Source organism: Capricornis sumatraensis, chromosome 3, assembly GCF_032405125.1.
Source record: "Capricornis sumatraensis isolate serow.1 chromosome 3, serow.2, whole genome shotgun sequence".
Classification (NCBI taxonomy): domain Eukaryota; kingdom Metazoa; phylum Chordata; class Mammalia; order Artiodactyla; family Bovidae; genus Capricornis; species Capricornis sumatraensis.
In genome coordinates this window covers 72,106,223-72,130,809 of record NC_091071.1, presented here as the reverse complement: position 1 = coordinate 72,130,809, position 24,587 = coordinate 72,106,223, and the positions used below count along the sequence as shown (strand labels likewise).

The window sequence follows — 24,587 nt, the reverse complement described above, 5'->3', positions numbered from 1 at the left end:
CTGTAAAAAAAAGTAGACTCGAGACTTCCTGGTGGTCCAGTGATTAAGAATCTGCCTTGCAATGCTGGGAATGTGGGTTCAATCCCTGATCAAGGAACTAAGATCCTATGTGAAGTGGAGCAACTAAGCCAGCATGCAGCAACCACTGAAGCCTGCACCCTCTGGTGTCCATGCACCAAGAACAAAGGTCCCACATGACACAACTAAGACCTGTTACAGCCAAATAAATAAATACATGTTTATATATATATATATATATATAAACTAGACTCAAATGTATGCAGAGGATTAATACCTGCACATGTGCCTTGAAATTAGAAATAATGCTTAACTTTGTTGATATTCATATTCAGGATCTAAAGCATGCTTTCCTTATACTCAGTGTAGACAGTATCACCCCCACTCCCAACAGAAACTTTTTTCACATTTTCTCTCTATTTACAAGCCACCACTTGGTTTTCTTACTGAGTTACAAACTTGTACAATAAATAAATTGTACTTTGGTTTCCTGGGACAACAAATTAGGATTCTTTTCTGCACAGGTAAATAAAAAGTGACCTACTTGAGAGGTATGCTGGGCTGTGTCTTTCCTGGGACCAACCTTTCCCAGGGCCTGAACTGAGCTTCTCCATTTTCTATCCTTATGATGAAGCATGGAGTCAATAGCTACTGAGCTTGAAACTCTAGAGTCCAAGTGTACAGAGAAAGAATGTTTTGACCCATGCCCCAACACCTGAAGAAGGATTTTAATTGCTATCTTGGTACAAAGGTCCATTCCTGGACCAATAAAATGTGGTAAGACATGTAATGATATTTTGCTCTATTGTACTATTTCTGGAGTAATCATTTGGATGAAGGGTGATAGGAAGGAGCCATTGCCTGTAGGGAATATGCTGGACAGGTAAAGGAGCAGAAGTTCGTTAAACTCTGCATGTGTACAGAAGGTATTAAGAGTTTATGAGTTTTTTCCTATGTATTATTTCATGTGAACCTCAGGATCATCTGGTGACATAGGCAAGACAGGTACTATTGGTAATAACTTATGCAGGAGGGTGTTAACATGCTCTTAGAAACTAAGCAGCTTGTGCAAGATACACAGATAAGTAGTGAGTTCTTTTTCCAGTGTCCAACAAAAGCTATCTTTCAAAGTGTTCCTGAAATCTCACCACCTTCTCAGAGTTGATGAATAGGAGAGCAATACGATCTTAGTTTGGCTTCTCTAAGAAAAAAGAGTGTTTCCGAGGAGGTGTAATTTCAGGGAAGCAGGGATGAAAGATTTGGGATTCTCCAGTTGCTCAGATGGTAAAGAGTCTGCCTGCAGACTCTGTGGAAGACTGCAGGTTCGATCCTTCGGTCAGGAAGATCCCCTGGAGAAGGAAATGACAATCCACTCCAGTGTTCTTACCTGGAAAATCCCATGGCCAGAGGAGCCTGGAAGGCTACAGTCCATAGGGTTGCAGAGAGTCAGACACAACTGTTCACTTTCACCTATCACAGGAATGAAAGAAAAGGCGAGTAAGAGGGAGAAAGAGAAGAAATGTAAGGCAATTCCTGAACTAGCCTCAATTTTGAAATAAGCTGAATGCTCTGTATCACAGGGCATTTTTAGAGCGCTTGTTTGAAGTTACTGTGTACGTTCCGGGAGCAGGGGAGGGAAAAGAATGAAAATTTATCCACTGGCTTCCTTTGCCCAGGGTCAAATTTCAGGCCCCAGGGTGTTAAGTCACCAACGTTTCCACTTGTATATGTGTGGGTACACAGCGGGTCTTTCGGGGCAGCAGAGAAGGCAAGGTCCTGTCAAGTCATGCATGAGAGTGGCCCAGGGGCCAGCGGCAGTCATAGAGGGGGTCTTCTTTGGCCTAGAAGGTCAGGATCCACCATGCCAACAAAGATGGCAAAAGACCTTAACAGACCTCGTCTCTGTGGCCCACAAGAATGCATTTGATGGAACGGCATCTTTCCGAAAGGTCACCAGTAACAACGAGCAGCTCACTGCATGGCTACCTACTCCCGGATAAATACTCACGTCAAGAATACCACCCCTACCTAATCATAGAATTGATCACACCCTTTTAATGCCCACACTAGTCTTCACATGAGTATGTAAAATTTAACACTATTTTTTATTCACCTTTTCCCCTCTCTTAGAGAAGATTTTTGTGAGGTTAGTGTTGATTCATTAATTCAATAGTTTACTGAGTACCTGCTGTGTGCTGGGCATTATTTTAAGTGCTAGGGAAAAAACAGCAATAAACAGAAGTCTTTCTTTCAAAAGTTTACAATTTAGTGTCTGTGTCGGGAGCCCAGTAAAAAACAGTAAAACATATATTGTGTTAGATGGTGATAAATGCTTCAGAGGAAAACAAACTAAGAAAGTTGACTAAGAAGAGAAGGGGTGGGGAGTGAGAATGACAGATTTAAACTAGGGTGGCCGGGGAACTCTTCACTACATGAGTGGTGTTACAGAAAGAGTGGGCATGGATAGCTGGCAGGAAAAGCTCCAGGGACAGAGAAAAGCAATTACGAAGGCTCGAAGTCACACTAAATGTTCTGCAGGCAGGGCAGGGAGGCCAGTGTGAACAAAGCACACCAAGGAAGTGACAGGGGGATCAGGGAGGGCAAGCAAGGTCAGAGAGGTAACATGTAGTTGCATATCTTTGGTCACTGAAATGACTTTGGCTTCTAACTGGGGAGAAGTGGGGAAGCAGTATGGCTTTAAGCACCGATTCGATTATACTACAGGTTCAATTGGATCACATGGGCTGAGAATAGACTGTAGAAGCATAAGTGTTGAAACTGAGGCTTAAGAGGCTACTACGGTAACTCAGGAGAGAAATGTTGGTTGCCTGAACCAAGATGGTAGTTGGTTCTTTGAACCAAGAAGAGGTGGTGAGAGATAGTGTGATTCTTTTGACAGTTTAAAGATGGACCTGGGACTTCCCTGGTGGTCCAGCTGCTAAGACTCCATGCTCCCAATGCAGGGGGCCCTGGATTTCAACCCCAGGTCAGAGAACCAGATCCTACATGCCACAACTATGAGTTCTCATGCCACAGCTAAAGATGTTACATGCTGTAGTGAAGATCGTAGATCCTGCGTGATGCAACTAAGGCCCCACACAGCCAAATAAATAAATCAATTAGAAAAAAAAAAAAAGAGCTGACAGGATATGTAACTAGCTATAAAGGAGATAAGACAGAGAAAAGGATTAAAGATGACTCCAGGGTTTTGGCCTGAGCCAAGAAAACAGGAGGGGAAAACCTTAGGGGGAAGGTCATTAGTCTGGACAGGAAATGGCTCTTAGACATCCAAGTGGAGTAGCTGACTTGACAGCAGCTTTAGGAGTCTGAAGTTCAAGGAAAAGTTCACGCTAGAAATATATATTTTGCAGCCATCACTATATCACTGAAAGCCACACAGATGGCACTGAAATCTAGGGGACTGGATAAGATCACCAAGTGCATGAACACAGAAAAGTGAAGAGGGAAAAAGACTGCCTCCTAGGCCAGACCAACTTTAAGGAGCTGAAAGGTGAGGAGTACACCAGAAAGGAGATTCAGCAAAAGTGGCCAGGCGGTAGGAGGAAAACCAGAAAGAATGTGGTTTCTGGAAAGCAAGACAAGAAAGTGTTTCCAAAGGCAGCAACTAATGAACTTGGCCAAAGGTTACCCATACAGGTATTGAGAAATGACCTTTGGGTTTCGCAGCATGGAAACCATTGGTGACCTTGAGCAGTTCAGTGCAGCAGAGAGGTGCAACTGCTCCAGCGGAAGTCTAAAAGAGAATGGAGGGGAGAGAGTGGAAGCAACAGATACCGGCCTTTGCTGCTGCTAAGTCGCTTCAGTCGTGTCTGGCTCTGTGCAACCCCATAGACGGCAGCCCACCAGGCTCCCCTGTCCCTGGGATTCTCCAGGCAAGAACACTGGAGTGGGTTGCCATTTCCTTCTCCAATGCATGAAAGTGAAAAGTGAAAGTGAAGTCGCTCAGTCGTGTCCTACTCCTAGCGACCCCATGGACTGCAGTGCACCAGGCTCCTCCATCCATGGGATTTTCCAGGCAAGAGTACTGGAGTAGGGTGCCATTGCCTTCTCCCACAGGCCTTTAGAGACGTGCTTTAAAAGGAAGGAGTAAGAGGGTGGCAGGTGGAGGGGGAGGGAGGGCGAAGAAATGTGTATTAACAGAGTCTGTTTATTAGCCTCTTGGAAAGAACCAGTAGAACTTACTAGCAAAACCAAGTAGGAAATGAATATTTGTGAGAAAATTCCACAAAAAATATTCCAGGGAATATGTACCACTTGAACTGATGATCCACACACGGCTCCCGTACCAATGAGGAAATGTATCGTGGAAGTCAAGGTGCCTGGGGTCAGGTCTCACGGGTCCTAACACCGTAAAGGTTTCCGATTCAAAAGGCAGACTCAAGGAGTAGCAGAGTGGAGATTCTCTACTGATGTACCAAAGAAAAATGCGGTCTGGCGCCATTTTCTGAGAGATTCATTTTGTGGGGTGGTTTTACATCATCAACATCATCTCCTCATTATCAAACAGCAATTAAGTGCCTAATTTCTCTTACAACGTCATAAACTGACACAGAGGGGCTTGTTTCCTGGGGGAGTTGGTTGTGGTGACGAGGGGAGTAAAGCCAGGCTGAAGGTCTGGTATGTATGGGGAAAGAAGCGTGAGGTACAGGCAGACGACTCTTGCCAAACCATCCTGCCCTAGTTCCTGATTCCATCCCAACAACCCCCCCCCCCCCGCCACCCGCCCTACTCAGAGCGCTGGAGTGGGTGACTTTCCTCTCTACTTCTTCCTCCTTTGCGCTCTGTGGCCCCTACTTCTCCTTTTGCTGTTCTCTCTTGGCGCAAGGGTGGTTCCGAATTTCTACCCCGACCACTACCTGCCCCCAACCCATTGCCTGTAGGCGCACTGGAAGCCGACTGCGATCCCTGAAACTCCAGTCGGGCCGGAGCCGGTGTTCTGAGCATGTGCGAGCAAGCCCGGGGGACCGGAGCGGATTCGGGAAACCAGACCCACCGTCGCTACCCTCCAGAGCTCGGTGACCGCAGGGCCAGTAGGCTCTCCCAGGAGCGGTGCCCCTGCGCCCAGGGCGCAGCAGCTGCGCCCTGCCCTCCGGGCGTGGGCTAGCCGGCCGCGTGTGCCTCGCTGCTTGACGCGAGGACGAGCCAATCAGGGCCAGCGGCCGGGGCTGCCATGTGACAGGCGAGGCGGCTCCTTTCCCCAAAGCGGCCAGAGGGAGGAGAGAACCGGGGCTCGCCGCGAGCCTTCGAGAGCAGCGGCTGCGGAGGAGGCGGCAGCGGCGGCGGCGCCACAGGCTCGGACCAGCAGCGCGCGCATCCCCTGGCGCCCTGCGCGGTGGAGAGCTCGGCGGGCCGCGGGAGCCCCGGACGAGAGTGGACAAAGCAAGATGGCAGGAATCTTAGCCTGGTTCTGGAACGAGAGGTTTTGGCTCCCGCACAATGTCACCTGGGCAGACCTGAAGAACACGGAGGAAGCCACCTTCCCGCAGGCTGAGGACCTCTATCTCGCCTTCCCCTTGGCCTTCTGTATGTTAATGGTACGGCTCATCTTCGAGAGGTAAGGAGAGCTGGAGCGCTCCTCCCCCCAACGCACACCCTCGCGCGCGCACACACACACACACCCGCACATCCTTGCGCGCACACGCACACTCGCGTGCTCTGTGGCGCACGCACCCGCGCCCCCAGCGCTAGCGCTCACGCCTCCCAACCTTTGTGTTCTGGAAGAGGTTGCTGACCCCTCAGCACTCTTGAGGTTCTGGGAGCCGGAGAGGGTCTGGCTGGCCTCCGAATTTCCTCCGGGGCGCCCGAGAGGGCCCCGGGAGCATTGGGGTAGCCCCCCGCACTCCTGGACCCGAGCTCTCCTCCTCGCGGAGAGGGCGGGCGAACAAAGGTGAGCAACGGCCGGCCGCGGGACACGCTGCACTCCGCCGGGATTGTCCCTCTTTGCCGGGTGATCACGGCACGCTGCCGGGAGAGGCTTCCCCGCCTAGCCTTGTTGCCACTCACCTGACAGCCGAAACGTTACGGACGCGCGGCCGGGAGGGCGGAGGAACCGCGCACACTTCCAAATCCTTTCACCCTGGCCCACGAATTGCCAGTGCTGGGCTTCGGAAATTTCTCCAGGGACTCTGGCTTCTGGCAGCTGTTTGGTTTCCATCAGTGACACTGAGTATCAGACCACAGTGCTGGGAAATAGGTGACAATAGTTTGTAGGTTTCCAGGACTCCGGGCCATTAGCGATTTCTTTAAAAGAGGACGGGACGGGTGCACAGCCTGCAAAAGGGTGTTATTAAATTGATAGATGTTTCCTATGAATAACCGTAAATTTTGATACCAGAACACAAATAGTTTTAAAGAATTGCCATATTATTGTTTGTATAATAACCGGATTTTGTTGGATAACTCCTTTGTGTCATAAACAAACTTGTGTTACTTATTGAATCAATCTTAGTTACCAAATTAGATTTTGCCTGCCATGCATTCTCCCGGGTGCTACTGAAACAAAACCGGAACAGCAAAACACGCTTCTTTTTCTCAACTGAAAACCTTACCTACCCTTCCTCTCCCTTCCCCCGCCCTCCATTCATCAGTAGAGGCTGAACTCAGATCACTGAGTATAGACTCCACTTCTCTCTTAGACTTCACCTCTCCTCTCCTGCCCCCAACTCATCTTGGTCTTGTTTCTTAAGCTTTTGCTCTGTTTTTTTTTTTGTATTTCTATTTGTCCTAAGCCACTCTTGAGTGGCACAAATGGCAGACTTTGTCTTTTGTGTCATTTGTTGCTGGAAATGGCAACAGACAGTACTTCATGGGAACAATAAGTATCTTTCGTTTAAGGAAGGTGTATTTTTCTATGGACATTATTGTTGCTTGAGAACTAAATCAGCTATTTCACCTGCAGAGATTAACATGCACAAAGGAACAGACTTAAAGAGCTGTTTCAAATGATTGGACTCTAGCACAGATGCCCTCTTTGATCCTATCCTGCTCTGAGACTTACAGTGAGAAAGTGGGTGTGTTTGCAGGGTTAGAGTTGCTTGTAGAGCAGATGTTTACTTATAAAAAATGGGAACTCATATCTGAACTTGCAGTCTCTCCAAAAAGAGCCTGTGGGGAGCAGCCAGTTGCTCTGTGACCACACATAGTAGGGACTCCATACAGTTGCCGAATGACGTCTGATCAATCCTGGCTGATAAATCCTGGCCACACTCGCTTTTAGCTGGCTAATGCATTTGAAAGAGATATATAGCGTTATGTTTTGAAAAACAAGCATGTCAGCTATTGACCTGTGTGCAGAAAGCTGATTCCAGGCTGTTCCTTTGGTTGGAAGAAATAAATTTGTTAGAGAATGGAGATAGCTTTGTACTTTGCCTTTTTCTGCTTTTTTTTAAAATAAAAGTTAATTTCATAGTTGAAACTGGAATTTCATTTTTCCTTTTCCTGAACATCTTTTTCTTCCTTTGCACAATCCAATTACTTACAGTTTACACAAGGGGGTCAGCTGCCTTTAACTGTTAGTCACAGCAGATGTCCTCATATTGATATGTAGAGACTTGGTGAGTTTCTTGCAGGCCCTTGATCCAAATAGAAGTGATTTAATAGCCTATATGAAAAGTGAAAGTTTGTGATTAATACCCAATATAATAATCCAGGATGGCCCATATACCACAAGATGCTACTGACTTTTGGAATGGTGTCTACTTTGCTTTTTCCTATAGTAGTGACAACTCTCTTTAACCATTTGGGACTCTCTCACTTTTATGATAATTCAAGGGTATAGTTGTATCCAGAATTTCAAGTACTGCATGTTTCTCCTCTTCTCAAACCTAAGTGACATATTTTGGCATCCAACCTGTGGCCTGCTTTTCAATACCCATCAAAGACCTGAATCAGTATAACTGAACTAGCCAATACTCTTGGCATTGATACAGCTCACTTTTGGTACCCTTCCAACACACTGGGCATGTTTCTTTTTCTTTTGCAGTTTTCTGTAATATATAACATGATTTAAAGAAGCTGGTTGGAAATCTTTTTATAAAATGATTTGTAATAGAAAATAATTCCCCTAGGATTCTGTTCCTTTTAGGCCATTATAATTTATTTCAAAGTTGAGAACATACCTATGAAATAACCAATTATCCAAGACCTTGATTTCTATTAAATGGGAGTCTTGAATACCCTTGTTGAGACTAAAAGTGTGAATTTGGATTCATTCTCTTCAGTCTTAGTTATTTCTCCCTATAAAGAGAAACACTAAAGAATGAATTGAATTGGCCTTTGCCCAGCTGAGCAGACCTATCTTTTTAATTTCACCCCTGCTGTCGGGTTGTTGGCAGTGAAGGCATGAGTGGCCAGAACAATGCCATGTTATAGTACCATATGGATAACAGTGTGAATACCCGGCATGGTTGGTTAAAAATGGAGCAGTCTAAATTCAGTGACTTCTGGCTGAGTCTGTGAATGGCCCAAAGCTTGGTGGTTTCTAGCGTAGCCTTAGATATTACCTGCTTAACTGAGTAAAATATCTGTTGTTTACTGAGAAAACCTAGAAGTTTCTTGTAGAATGAAAACTGTAGTGTATACTGTCATATTATGTTGTTGGCGTGTTGACAAGGAACAAAATATTATTTAATAACATAGCATCATTTATTTGATGAATTTTCTTGATTTAATACTTGTTTAGGCTCAATAAGCCATTCTCTGGAATTATAATAAATGCTTCTTCCAAACTCATTTTTAAAAAAATATGTGCTGCTGTGGTATTCATAAATGTGGGATTAAAATTTTGCTGAATTTCTGTTCAGGAATAAAGAGATTTTTGTGTTACTGTTATAAAAGGTAATGCTAATGCATTTTCTTCCTTGTGGGTTTAGGAGAGAGACACAGAAAGTACTTATTGAGAATCAGAACATTTGCATTCTAGTCAAACTTACCTCACACTGGGGTGGCCACCTAATTTCTATCTCCCTTCTTTTCTCTTTTGTGCAGTGAAGTTGATGGCCTTTGTAATCCAAGGTTGCTTGCACTTTCTCAGTTATTCCTCCTATAGGAATGCTATAATATTTCAAGTTTACTAATTGTTATCTCTTGAAACTTTAAGGCAGGCTAAACGTTATTTTTTTGCAGGCAGTAATAAGTCATCTAAGAATAAAGAGTTTTTTTCATACATACAAATATCCTAGCTAATGGTTTTGTTTCTTATATATTTAATTATGGGTTGAGTTAAAGGAATCATTTGGGCTGTTATCATTTGTGCTTCAAAAAGCTATACTATTTCAGGATAACCCACAAAGAATATTCTCCAGAGAAAGCAATTGCTCTCTTTCCTTAGAAATTCTTTAGCTAGATCCCAGAGCCAAAGGATGAGATGGTTGGATTGGTATCACTGACTCAGTGGACATGAGTTTGAGCAAACTCTGGGAGATAGTGAAGGACAGGGAAGCCTGGTATGCTGTAGTCCATGGGGTTGCAAAGTCAGACACGACTTAGCAGCTGAACAACAAAGAGTAGGCCTGACACCTCTTGTGATGGCTGGGTAAGAAATGAGCAACTCACTCATATCAGGTTGGTTTTCCATGTGCTAAGCTACATGAGAACTGTCATTCTTCAGAGGCTGACATCAGAGGTGTCAAATATGACCTATTGCCCCCAAACCCTCAAAGAACAACAGGTCTCAGCTGTATCAGAGGGAATGTTTGGCCAGTAGGTTAGTTTTTCTTATGGGTTTGCTTAATATCTTGGTCTTGTCAATAGCCTTGGGTGAGACCACAGAGGAGAAGAGAGGAGAGGAGAGAGAGAAAAATGAATGAGGCTGTATTCTTGATGGTTAGAGGGGAAAGGGTAGGTATGAGTGAATGTAAGGAAAAAGTGGGATGCCAGGTGAGTTTCATAACTGAAGGATGTTCCCATAATGTACCTTAATAATGAAAACACTGATATCTTCAGATTTATTTTAGAAGAGTGGAGTGTGCAAGGGAACGAATCTTTACATACCCTTAAAATCCATAGGTGGCCATCTTTATTCATAAGTTGCAAGTGTCAAGGTGATGATGGTAGGAGGGGGCAATTTTGGGAGGTAACTAGGTCGTGAGGGTGGAATCTTCATGTGTGTATGGGATTAGTGCCTTTATCAACAAACAGGTTCCAGAGAGCTCCCCCACCCCTTCCATCATGAGGACACAGTAAAAAGATGGCTGTCTGTGAAGCAGGAAGGGTGACTTCACCAGACACCAGGTGTGCTGGCACCCTGATCTTAGACTTCCAGGCTCTAGAACTAGGAGAGAGAAATTTCTTTTGCCATTTAATGATATAGTCTCAACATTTTCCATGTTATTAAACTTATTCAAAAGTATTTTCAATGACTACATTATTCTATGCTACGGATATACTATCATTCATTTAACCAGTCCCTATATTATTGTTGGATATTTAGGCTGTTTCCAGTTGACATGTATAAACCTTACAATTACTGATGACTTTCTAAGGAGTGTTTCCTAGCAGTGGCATTTCTAAGACCAAAGATGAATGTTTTAGTGTTCTTGATAGATACAAATCACCAAATTGGTGTCAGGAAAGATTATATTCATTTGTATTTTCTTATCAGCAGGCATACTGTTATTATTTGAAGAAATTTTTTTTCTTTGAAAATTGAAGAGATGTTATTCTTGTATGTGAGTATGTTTTATGTTACTCATGATGAACTTTCCCCAAATATTTGTTCAGTTCAGTTCAGTCGTTCAGTTGTGTCCTACTCTTTGCAACCCCATGGACTGAAGCACGCCAGGCTTCCCTGTCCATCACCAACGACCGGGGCTTATTCAAACTCATGTCCAAGGAGTCAGTGATGCCATCCAACCATCTCATCCTCTGTCGTCCCCTCCTCCTCCCACCTTCAATCTTTCCCAGCATCAGTGTCTTTTCCAATGAGTCAGTTCTTCACATCAGGTGGCCAAAATATTGGAGTTTCAGCTTCAGCATCAGTCCTTCCAATGAATATTTGGGACTGATTTCCTTTAGGATTGACTGGTTGGATCTCCTTGCAGTCCAAGAGACTCTCAAGAGTCTTCTCCAACACCACGCATCAACTCTTCAGCGCTTAGCTTTCTTTACAGTCCAACTCATATCCATACCTGGAAAAACCATAGCTTTGACTAGACGGACCTTTGTTGGTAAAGTAATGTTTCTGCTTTTTAGTATGCTGTCTAGGTTGGTCAAAACTTTCCTTCCAAGGAGTAAGTGTCTTTTAATTTCATGGCTGCAGTCACTATCTGCAGTGGTTTTGGAATCCCAAAAAAATAAAGTCAGCCACTGTTTCCATTGTTTCTCCATCTATTTACCATGAAGTGATGGGACCCGATGCCATGATCTTAGTTTTCTGAATGTTGAGTTTTAAGCCAACCTTTTCACTCTCCTCTTTCACTTTCATCAAGAGGCTCTTTAGTTCTTCGCTTTCTGCCGTAAGGGTGGTGTCCTCTGCATGTCTGAAGTTATTCATGTTTCTCCTGGCAATTTTGATTCTGGCTTGTGTTTCATCCAGCCCAACATTTTGCATAATGTGCTCTGCGTATAAGTTAAATAAGCAGGGTGACAGTATACAGCCTTGACGTACTCCTTTCCTGATTTGGAACCAGTCTGTTGTTCCATGTCTGGTTCTAACTGTTGCTTTCTGACCTGCATACAGATTTCTCAAGAGGCAGGTCAGGTGGTCTGGTATTCCCATCTCTCTCAGAATTTTCCACAGTTTATTGTGATCCACACAGTTCAAGGCTTTGGAATAGTCAATAAAGCAGAAATAGATGTTTTTCTGGAACTCTCTTGCTTTTTCCATGATCCAGCGGATGTTGGCAATTTGATATCTGGTTCCTCTGCCTTTTCTAAATCCAGCTTGAACATCTGGAAGTTCTCTGTTCATGTACTGTTGAAGCCTGGGTTGGAGAGTTTTGAGCATTACTTTGCTAGCGTGTGAGATGAGTGCAATTGTGCAGTAATGTGAACATTCTTTGGCATTGCCTTTCTTTGGGTTTAAGTTGAAAACTGACCTTTTCCAGTCCTGTGCCACTGCTGAGTTTTCCAAATTTGCTGGCATATTGAATGCAGCACTTTCACAGCATTATCTTATAGGATTTGAAAGAGCTCAACTGGAATTCTGTCACCTCCACTAGCTTTGTTTGTTCGTAGTGATGCTTTCTAAGGCCCACTTGACTTCACATTCCAGGATGTCTGGCCCTAGGTGAGTGATCACACCATCGTGGTTATCTGAGTCATGAAGGTCTTTTTTGTATAGTTCTTCTGTGTATTCTTGCCACCTCTTCTTAATATCTTCTTCTGCTCATACCATTTCTGTCCTTTATTGTGCCCATCTTTGCATGAAATGTCTCTTGGCATCTCTAATTTTCTTGAAGAGATCTCTAGTCTTTCCCATTCTATTGTTTTCCTCTATTTCTTTGCATTGATCACTGAGGAAGGCTCACTTGTATTTCACTTGCTGTGAATTCATGTATATTTTTCTACTGGGATGAACTTCCTAACGTTTTGGGTAGGAAATGGTGGCCTTTGGATATTTTTAAAAATCAGAATGGTCTTGTATTGATCTGTTTCTCTAGTCATGTGTTTATACTCATTTCTTTATGCTTACTGACTCTCCCCTACAACCTAAGTCATCATCATAAGGAAGGAAGTTTCTCAAATTCTAGATATTGGAAGGGATGCATGCAAAAGAATGAAGTAGATAATATCCTGAGTTTAGTATGGAGGATGAGACAGAGAGAAAGGGCTTGGAAGAAGTTTCAGGGGTTAAGAATGAATGGGTTTTTATCAAGGAATACTCAGAGATTGAGCCTATTGTTTATATTGTTTCTCTGAATTTTGGATAAAGGCGAAGCCATCAGGGAAATGCAAATCAATACCACAATGAGATATCATCCTACACCCATTAGGATGGCTACTATTAAAAAACAAAACAGGAAAGATAGAACGTGTTGGTCATCATGTGGAGTAATTGAACCCTGTGCCTTGTTGGTGTGAGTGTTAAAATGGTACAGCCACTGTGGAAAGCAATATGCAGGTTCCTCAGCAAATTAAAAATAGAATTACTATGCGATCCAGCAATTCTCCTTCTGGTATATGCCTGAAAGAATTGAAATGTGAGTCTCAAAAGAAATGTTTGCATACCCATGAACGTAGCAATATTATTCACAGTAGCTAAAAGCTAGGAGCAGCTCAAGTGTCTGACCGGTGAATGGATAAACAAAATGTGGTATATTTAACGCATTACAACATGGGTGAACCTGGAAGACATTATACTAAGTGAAATAGGTCAGTCACAGAAAGACAGACACTGTAAGATTGCACTTATATGAGGCACCTAAATAGTCAAATGCATAATGATAGAAGGCAGAGTGGTGGTTGCCAGGGGCTGGAGGGAAGTTATTGTTTCATGGGTACAGAGTTTCAGTTTTACAATAAGATTTCTGGAGATAGATGCTGGTGATGATGGTGGCAAAATGCAAATATAAAGATAGTTCACTGACTAAAAGGAAAAGTCATTTACTAGAAATACCTGGTTTCATTTTCTAGACGCGACAGTTTTCTATTTAGGAATAAACATCACTTCCATGAGGGGTAATAGAAGGAAGGTTGAAGGCCAGAGAGCACTCAAGTATCCTGGACATTTTTGGAAGGCCCTTCAACCAAACACCTTGCTTCAGTCCATTTGTTGACATGTCCAGAAAAGGAGAGCAAAGTGTCTTTGGGAAAAGCACACTGTACATTTTCAGAGGATCCCTAGGACTAAAGTAGAGGCCTCCTACTTTAGCCTCTTTCACTTCACGCTCCACTGAAAGCAAACCAGCGTGATAGGATAAATTGCTAGTAAGGCAAGTGGCTGAGGCCAGAGATACTTCCTCTGTTAGGAAGCTTTTGCAGTGGAAGAAGAGCAGATCTGACCTGTCTCCCTAGTTTTCGATTTAACTTCACACCCTTTTTGTAAGCAAATGTTTTTAGACACTTGTAAATTTGAACGTGGTTTTGCTTAAATGCTATCTACTATAGGGCAGGTTGCAAGCAATGATTGTTGCAAGCAGTGGCAGGTACATATTATTGAAAAGTAGTTTTCAAAGTTTATATTAATGTTCGATCATTGTACAAAACACTGCTTTCCATGATTCATTTATGAGAGTATTTGGGGCAGGTTTTGTTGTTTTTAAAGAGAACTTTCTCCTCACTGCTAGCCTTCAAAATGAACTTCTTGTGGACCACTCCTGCTTCTTATTCCTGCTTTTGCTTTTGTTACCTCAAAATTGGATTGTGTGGGTTCTTTTTGGCAGGTGTGGGGTTGGAGGTACACAAATGGTTTTTCATTGCAGGGAAGACGCAGTCCATTACGAGGTGGCCTTTCATGACCACTTAGTGACCTAGGAATCACATTTGTGACTTGCCGATGTCTATATAAATGTCACATCTTATGCTTGAGGTGTTCTGGTTACAAAGCTGTTGTTGCTGTCCTAAAGCTGTGATGGTGATTCTTTTCTTCCTCTCTTCCTTTTTTTCCCTTTCCTTTCCTTTCTTCATTTATTTTTGCCTTTTATTTTTTCTCTTTCCTTTCCTTCCTTTCCATTCCATTTTTTCCCCTTTCTTCCTTCCTCTCTCCGTTCCGACCTTCCTTCCTTCCATCCTTTCCCTCTCTTTCTACTTCTCTCTGTCTCTCTCTCCCCTTCTCCCCTTTCCTTCCTTCTGGTGCTCATTGCTGTCGCTGTTGTTTAGTCACTAAGTCTGACTCTTTTGCGACCCCGTGGACTGTAGCCCGCCAGGCCCCTCTGTCCATGGGATTTCCCAGGCAAGAATACTGGAGCGGCTTGCCATTTCTTTCTCTGGGGATCTTCGCGACCCAGGGATTGAACCCACATTTTCTGCATTGGCAGGTGGGTTCTTTACCAAGTGAGCCATTGGGCAAGTTCCCCTCATTGCTGCAGATCCTTTTAAAAGACAGGCAAGTTTAGTTTAGAGAACAGAGGAGCAACACAGAGTTAAGAGTGGGGGAGAGAAACAGAACCGTCTAGAATCTTGTCTAGGGACACAGTTTGGCAAGTATCAGAGTAGAAGCTGCCAGCTAGTCTGAGTGGCTCTGTAGATTTTGTCTTGATGGATCACCATTTCAAAGCAAAATAAAGTGACTTGGTGCTTTAACCAGAGTAGCAGTATTAGACACAATAGCTTGAGTGAAGGAAAATTGAGAACCAGTCACTTAGGCATGCTGGAGATTAAGAGAATATAAGGGCTTTGTCCGTCAGTGGGAGTATGGGTAGCTTTGAGTGCATGGGTATACTCCAGAGTGACGCTGCATTTAAATTCTGTTATTGTTGTATATACTTATAGGACTTAATTAGAAATGTATATTCCTCATGAGAATTAAAAGGAAAGTGGATAGGATATCAGAAAGACTGTGGAACTTGGGTTTAAGTTCAAACACTGCCTCCTCTCAGTTATTCAGTAGTGGACAGAATGCCCTGAAATTTGGTCTTCTCGCTTATAAATTGGGGAGTGTGCCTACTTTGTGATATTGGAAGACTGTCTGTGAAAATGTAGTTAAAGGGGACTCAACTGGTTCTTGAAAATATACATTGTGTAAAAAATAATTGATAACATAGTACACTACAGTATTTACTATGAGAAGAAAGAATGTTCTGTAACATGATTTCATGTGTTGGATGTACCTGTGGGGAGATGGTGTGGCTCACAGAGGCAGTGGAACCTCTTTATGTATGTGATCCTGGAACTGAAGGATTTACTAGGTCTGTTGAAGAGTAAATATTTAGCGTCTTAAACAGGCATCGAAATTTCAGTCTCTTCAACACAATGCCTGTTTAGGGAGGAGAATGCATCTTAACCTCTTATTCTCTAAGGTTAATAGTGGATTGTAGGTCTGGGACTTGCTTGTACTGGTGGCAGACGACCATGTCTAATGGTGGGATTTGGGATGGGTGATGCACAGCTGCGTACTCAGGGCTCTGCCTTGAGGGAAAGCCCAGGAAGATGGACTTCCACTGGCTGGAGTTTTCTCTGGAAACTGCCTTGCAGTGGACGGATGCCTTATGCAAATAACCCAGTCTATCTCCAGCTGCCCCATCTGGCCCCATGGTCATTTTTTTATTGCATGTGGTCTCCAGGGGAAACTGGTCAGGTATTCAGCCACTGGTAATGGCAGACATCAAATTCACCATTTACATTGATTGAAGACCTAGGCTGGATTCTGGCCACGCCACCTATGTTGCTGCCACAGATCTAGGAGCAAATAGCTTCATCTCATCATGCTCAGTTTCCATTTGCAACTCTTAGGGTTGTGAAGATTAAATAAGATAAAGCATGCATGCGTTGTGTGTAGGGCAGTACCTAGTTCATGGAGGTGGCAAGTATTTGTTCTTTGGGTTTATTGAAGGTGCGTGCACACACGTACACACACATGTACACTGTCACACACAGACACACAGTTGCTTCCTGACTGTTGGAACCCTGGTTTCCAGACATGAGCCTTTACTGTGAGGTGTCTGAAACTCTTTGCTGGCATTATCTTTATGTCATGAATGAGGATGTCAGACTGCATTCTTGCTTTCACAGGCTGGGGTTGCTGGTGCAGTCCTTGACTTACTTTTCCTGGTCCTCCTGTTCTCTCTCTTTTTCCCCTCCAAGGAGCATTCTGATTCTTCTAGTTGTAGTTGGCTAAAGATAATCCCAGCCTCTTAGTGAAGAGCTGGGCCTTATGCATCTCACACTTGTTTGTCATGCAGTTTGCTGAGAAATGTTACTATTTAGACAGCTCAGAAATACTTTTTCTTTTTTTCCTAATAAGAGCCTTCCAGAGAAAGGAAAGCCTTGGGAATGACCTTTATTGAGTTCTTTCAGAATTTTAACTCTCATGGATTATCTTAATTTTATCCTTAAGAATAAAGAAATTCATTCTAGGGTCTTTGGGATCATGCTTGTGAAGATTCACATGTTCAAAGTTAGCTAAACATACTTAATATATGTATTTTTTCCTTAAGAGAAACAAATCTACACCCCTAAATCTGAACTTCCTTTGGTATGAAAATGGCAAACCTAGGCCGACCAAATTAGTTCAGAAGGGATTTGTACCTCATTTCTACTAGAGCCACTTTTCCAGCTCTGCATAGCTTAAACATTTCATTCTTAAATGTACGATTTGCCCTGTAAATAGTTTAACAAGCTTGTTAAATTCTTTAAGGCACTGATAGAGGGCATCTTAAGATGAGCAAATACAACATTTGTGGTGGGCTGTCTTTTTTTTAATTAATTTGTTTTTTATTGAAGGATACTTCTTTTACAGAATTTTGTTGTTTTCTGTCAAACCTCAACATGAATCAGCCATAGGTATACATATATCCCCTCCCTTTTGAACCGCCCTCTCATCTCCCTCCCAATCCCATCCCTCCAGATTGATACAGAGCCCCTGTTTGAGTTTCCTGAGCCATACAGCAAATTCCCCGATGGCTATCTATTTTACATATGGTAATGTAAGTTTCCATGTTACTCTTTCCATACAACTCACCCTCTCCTCCCATGTCTTTTAAATGGGGACATAAGGCAAAGAGGAAACTACAGTGCTCTAGAATGACAAATTATCAAAACTGCCTTAATTTTAATTCAGTAATAGTTTTAACATTGACTAGAAAAAAAAAAAGCAAAACTCATTCATTAAAAACTAGTTGCGTCAATCATGTGTTACACACCAGTGTGGCACCAAAGTTGGGGGGAGGCGTGTTGGGGATGGGGGAGGTCCACCCTGGGTGGCAGCAGTAAGGGGCTGTATTACCTACCAACAGATTTAAAAGAAAACAATAAAATTGACTAAAAGTTGGTCTGCTTGTTCTTAGCACCACGTAAAGCCAATCCTAAACATAGAATTGATAGAGTGAAAAATTAGCCCCCTCACCTGAGCACACTCTTCTTGCCACCCCTCCCCCCACTTCTTAGAACACCACTTCCAGATGCTGTTTTAGGGCACAGATGTTCTGAAAACCACAATTGAGAGATGCTGGGAAAGCCAGCAATCGCCACCTCCCATTTTCTGTATCAGGACACCAAAGCCTTTAGAAAGAAATAAATGAAGTAATTTGCCCTGCACCACCCACCCAGGTCTCGGTCCTGGGAGAATGTGGCTGCTAAAGGATGCTCACAAGGCCATTGTGATGATGCCCCTGAGTCCACTTGTTCTGGAGCTATTCCAGGAAATGCCTCAGCCCAGGAAAAACTGGACCTGAAAATCAGGTTGGTCACACCACCTGACTGTTTGCTCTGTTACACCTAGGTTGGTCTGGTCACCAGCCGGGTGTTTCTATTAATACAACAAAAATGGCTACTCTGCCTCTCCCTGCGGGTGAATGAGGCTGGTTGTGGGAAGAAGCATCTGATGATTTGAGATGTGTTGCCTGCCCCACTGTCAATGTACCACATTTCATGGCTTAAAAAAAAAAAGATGTGATTGAAGGGGCCCCCATTAAACGTGGGTTGGAGCTCCTGAGAGCAGAGCTCACTCTGCAGACAGCCAGGACCCCTTCTTAGTGTGCTAATTGCTCCTGAGCTCGTTTGTTCCGTGTTACTGAAACCGTGCACCCAGTTTTACTTTCCTCCCACTTTCACTCTAGTGCCTGTTAAGCACCCACACTTAAGTGGCTGCTTGCAGAATTTGCAAAGGAACTGAGGAAGAGAGCAAAAATAGATATACAGGTGGTGGTTGTCAACCAGCAGTTATTTCTAAGGAGTGCTCAGCCAATCTAGTGGTTTTCTGTGTGTGCAATTTTTGCTCATGATTTTGTTGAGTTTTACAAAGTATAAAACTTTCTTTTGGTAGTGGTAGGTACCTGTGGTTTATTTGAAAGAGACAGGCTCCTGAATTAAACATTGTAGTGTACTATATCTTAGAGTCAGATGAGGGAAGTGTTAGGAAACTCCAGTGCTCTGACCTTGCCTCCCTTAGAGGCAGGCTCTTGTCTTGGGTCTCTAAGCAAGCAGGTGGCTTGCCACAGTCAGTCCCTGTGCCTCCCGGCCTGCCACATGTTGGCATAGAGTCAGGCTGTAGACGATTGGGTAGAGGACAGCTCGTCGTCAATTTAAAACCAGGGCGTGTCACTTCTTTAATTGCTGGCTCCCTTTCACGTAGTAATTCCATGTCCTCTGGTTGCTTCTCTCTCCTGCTCACACCCTCCTCTGCCTCAAATTGAAGGTAGCCTGAATCACCTGCTTGGCTGACTGCCTCATTTTTTGGTCCTGAGCCTTGGTTACCAGTATCTCTGATATAACTCACATTTCCCAGGATAATAGTGAGTTTGAGCCAGATCCACTTAAAAAGGATGATTAATAAGAGCAATCACTTCCCATTGTACTAACTTTAATTTTTTGGTGTCTTTAAAAAAGAAGTCATATGGAATAAATATTCTTTCTGGTTTTGAAAATAAATTTATGGTTATAGACTTTTTTCTGGTTGGAAACAGAAAAAATAAAATTGGTTCCTCGATGGCTCAGTGGATTAAGAATCTGCCTACAATACAGGGGACACAGGAGACGTGGGTTCAACCCCTCGTTGGGAAGATCCCCTGGAGGAGGAAATGGCAACCTGCTCCAGTATTCCTGGCTAGAACATCCCATGGACAGAAGATCTTGGTGGGCTACAGTCCCAACAGTTGCAGAGTGTCGGATATGACTGAGCTTGAGCACAATTCAGTTCCAGAATTATAAAACAATTGTTTGGCAAGCAGTTTCCCCGTTTCTCAGAGTTGAAGATGAGATAAAAATGTTGCGTTAAAAGGAGAACTTTCTCTCCTTTTCATTTTCCCAGCCAAAATCTAATTCTCTACTCGGGTCAAATCTGAGGACATCCAGTCCTTTCAAATTGTCTGAAGCTTTTCTGAATTGGATGCACTTAGCTGCCAGAAACTTCTTATGGCTCTATTTAAAAAGCCAACCTAGAAGAGTCAGGAAACGGCTCTGGATGGGAACTGCTAAAGTAAATAGTGTATGGTGATACATTTTGGAATTTGACACAGATTATACTTATCTTTGCAGGTGAAACTAAACACGTCCTTTTGGTCCTGAGGAGTGTTTAGATTTGTGGAAAGACTGAGAGTGAGAGGTAGAGAGAGAGAGCAGAGAGAGGGAGAAAAGGAGGGAGGGAGGCAGGGACTCTCTGCCAGATGTGTGAGACAAAAAGAAGCGTAGCTTCCTGACTTGGGCTTAAAATTCCATCTTGGTGGAACCCCAGTTCAGCTAATACCCTAAGGGGTGTGTGGGTGCATGCTCAGTCGCTCAGTCGTGTCTGACACTCTGCGATCCCACAGACTGTACCCCACTAGGCTCCTCTGTCCATGGATTTCCCCAGGCAAGAATACTGGAGTGGGTCGCCATTTCCTCCTCCAGGGGATCTTCCCAATGCAGGAATCGAACCCACATCTTCTGTGTCTCCTGCATTGGCAGGTGGATTCTTTACCACTGAGCCACCTGGGAAGCCCACCCTAATGAGTATTTGCTGTAAATCTGACACTGAAATGCACAATCATCACTTGCTTAGCAAACGTTTACATGGCATTGTTAGAAAAGTGCTTTATTTATCTAATGTAAACTTTTAATTCTGTGTATAGCATACATACAGAAACATGCACAAAAGTATACTTAAAACCTATAGCTCACTGAATTATCACAACAAAGCAAATACACTTATGTGTTCATTAATCTGAATGCAGATTTAGAAATAGAACATTACTAGCATCGTAGAATCCTCTTCTTTATTAGTTTTTACTGATTTTATAAATTAAGGAAAAATTATTTGCAGTGTGAAAATGAAAGGCAACTGTAGCTCCTAGTCCATGCAGCAATACTCATACCCATTCTTCCACCTAAGGTCTTGGTTTCTTATAGAGGAAACCATGAGCTCTGCTCTGGCACTTGCGGTCACCCATGGAGCCATAGCTCCTCTCTTTGTGTTAAGTTTGTACATATGATACTTTGCTGGTGGTCCAGTGACTAAGGCTCAGGCTCCCAATTTAGGAGGCCTGGGCTCAATCCCTGGTCATGGAACCAGATCCCACATGATGCAACTAAGAATTTGCATGCCACAACTAAAGATCCTGTGTGCTGCAACCAAGACCCTGTGCAACCAAATAAATTAAAAGAAATGTTAAAAAAATAAGTTTGTACACATACTTGGATAAAGGTGTGTGTGTGTGTCTATGCAAAATTTGATTAATAGTTGGCTATAAATAAAAGAAATTGCTTAGAAAGGAATGGGAAGAAGATATGAGAAAGTGAATGAGAGAAAGAACCATAGTCAAAACATTCTTTTTCTTTCCCACCTTATTTACTTAATTAGTGAGAATATTTTATAAGGATTAATAAAGGGACAAAATTCAGTGTCTTTAAAAAGAAAACAAATGACTGATGTTAAACAGGGGATAAATGTGTATGTTTATTGCAATGCTTCTGTGTCCTGTTGCTTGAATGTAGAGGATCTCAGAAGATTTGTTGAGACAAAGGAATCAGACTTTGGATTTAAATAAGCCATGTATTTTGAACACTGAGTATTTGCTTGTGATATAGAAATACAGTGCTTGTTTGGAAAATAATACCTTTCAGTCTTGCTGTGTTTTGTGTTTTTAAAATTATAGTCACTTTGCAAACAAGTATATGTTGTTGTTTAGTCGCTAAGTTGTGTCCGACTCTTTTGCGTCCCCATGGACTGTAGCCCACCAGGCTCGTCTGCCTATGGGATTTCCCAGGCAAGAACACTGGAGTGGGTTGCCATTTCCTGCTCCATGAAAACATGGACGTTTTAGTTTAAATATCTCTTATTTAATACAAGCTTTTTTATGTTCCATCTTTGGATGTGTCTTCTATTCAATATATTCTCTTTTCTTCTTCAGGAATACCAGTTACATACATGTTAGATTTTTTTTGGCCTAACTTTCATATCCATCTTTTGTACAGTGTTTGAAATATATTTTATTATTATACTTGGTTTATTTACATGTATAATACCTACCAACCAGGTGTCCCTTTCACTCATGTTTATTCTGTTTGTCATCTTGATCTTAATGTTGCTTTAAATTTAAAAAAAATTTTTTCCTTCTGTTCTACTGCTTTTTCCAATTTTTTTTTGAAATTTTATTTTTCAGTTTTGTTATCTCTTTCTGAACCCTGATTTCTCTCTCTCTCTCTGTTTTTTTTTTGAAAAGCAATCATGGAGCCTACAATTTCTTTTAACATTTTTGTTTGAAGTCTTCCTATGTTCCTGTGGGTAATTCTTTTTCATTTGCTTTCTGGTTCTTATTATTTTGCAATTTTTGTTCTTAGATTTTACTGCTTCCTACCCATTTCTTTTAGTCTAAAAGCAGAAAACATTAGATCGCTTTCTGCTTATTTTTATAAAGAGGGCATCTTAAAATCAACTTGGTTAAAATCTATTGTTTTTGGACTCATGGAGTAATAGAACAGTTTTCTTTAAAAATAATTTATTTCATTGATAAAATCTTCAGAGGCTGTGGCTACCGTTTCATAATCTTCAGTGTTCACATGGCCACGATGCTGCAGGTGAGGGACAAAGCTTTCAGAGCTTTTCTGATAGCTATGGGAGGAAATATTCTTCCAACTTACTCATTCTAGAGACAATGGGGATTTCACACCAGTTTTAAATGGAACTTCTAAATTTTTTTCCCCCAGTTCTTACAATGGTAATAACACAACATACTGTGAACTCGTCGTGTAGTATTACCTCAGCAGTAACTTTGTTAATTTCTAATATATTAATTCTAGTTTGTGGATTTTTAAGTGTTTTGGTGTCTAAAATGATTAATAGTGCTATGAAACAGTCAGTATTTGAAATCTTTTGAGCATTTAAAATGATAAAACCTCTTCCATTTTTAAAATCATTCAAGAAATTACCTGGTTTTATATATCTATAATCTCACTGGGAAACTCTCAGTGCAGAAAAACTACAGCAATTTTCCATTTTCACTCTGTTTTCTCAATCCGTCATTCTTCCCTAGGTGTGTCCAGCATGAATAGTTGATATATATATTCTTCCAGAACTTTTTCCAATGCATTTACCTACCTGCACACTCATACACACACACACACACACACACACACACACAGAAATATAACTTTTGTTTAAAACATGAATGGTATACTCTAAGTGCTGTTCTGAAACTTTGTTTTTATTTAATATTATGCCTTGAAGATTTCCCAGTGTTGGTGAATGTAGGACAACATTATTCTTTTCACTATGATAATAATATGATGATAATATCCCATTGTTTGGGGTTATTTGTTTATGAATGCTATTGGAAACAATGCTATAATATTCTTTTGCAGACTTCTTTGTACTCAGGTGTATTACTCTAAGCTAACATACAGAAGTCAGATTGCTGGGTTAGAAGATGTACAAAGTTAAATTTTAATAAATGCTGCTGGACTCTTTCAAGAAAAATCAAATGAATTTACCGGCTGACCCAAGACTGTGTGAGAAACCACTCTGACTTAAGCGTGGAAGTGAAAGTGTTAGTGCTTAGTCGTGCCTGACTCTTTGTGACCCCATGGACTGTAGCCCCCCAGGCTCCTCTGTCCATGGGATTCTCCAGGCAAGAATACTGGAGTGGGTTGCCATTCCCTTCTCCAGGGATCTTCCTGACCCAGGGATGGAACCCGGGTCTCCTGCATCACAGGCAGATTCTTCACCATCTGATCTGCTGCAAATTTGATGTAACTTTTATAGATTGTCCTAATTTGTAAAGAAAATAGCTATTTTGACCTGCTCTTTCACAGAATTGGGGCTCTGGGTAAGAATAAAATTTAGTAGTATCTGCCATGAAAGGACATTTTCTTAGTCTTTCTTTATCTGAGAAATTGGAATAATAATCCATAAAATGCAGTAAGAAATTCCTTCAAGTTTATAATATTGAACTTTTTTACATCTACTACAATCATTTGCTTAGAAAATGTTTATCTCATACATTTATACCCCTTTTAACACTTGTTATAAAAGAATATAACAAAATACTCACTATTCCTATTAAGTCAAGCTAAAGCAATTGTGTTTTGTTATATTATTTTATAAGAAATAAAAGTCATTTTTAGATATATTAAATCTTATCACCTTGTATAAGAAATCATGAGTGAGGGAAATCTCTCCTCATATGAAGTTTTCTATGTTATCTGTTATTTGAGTTAGTCATTTTATGAGTAAGTTATTCAGAGGGCAGAAAAATTTGTACTCAAGTCACCAAGTAACCAAAATTGAACAAGTAACTAAGAATCTAGAACTCAAGGGAAATTTTAAAATTTACAACTAGGTTATTTTTCAGTACAGCTGTCTGCCCACCCCCTCCTGCCTCTGGTCATCATATTGTCTCATTATGCCCGCCTGTTTAAGAAAAGGTTATGTTTTTATACCTTTAGAATAGCATATATTAAAATTTATAGACTTTTATGAAAATGTTCAAATATACAGAATAGCTCAAAAAAAAGTAATGCCATGAACACTTGCATTGTCA

At 42.0% G+C, this 24,587-nt stretch overlaps 1 protein-coding gene across 2 annotated transcripts in view; it reads left to right on the top strand.

Moving 5' to 3' along the window:
- The first annotated feature begins 5,402 nt into the window (after positions 1-5,402).
- CERS6 (ceramide synthase 6) overlaps positions 5,403-24,587 on the top strand; it is a 344,938-nt gene continuing 325,753 nt past the window's right edge. For both annotated transcript variants that reach the window (XM_068967950.1, XM_068967951.1), the window contains exon 1: positions 5,403-5,593. In XM_068967950.1, the coding sequence (XP_068824051.1) occupies positions 5,424-5,593 (170 nt within the window). In that variant the 5' untranslated portion in view covers positions 5,403-5,423. The remainder of the gene's footprint in view (positions 5,594-24,587) is intronic.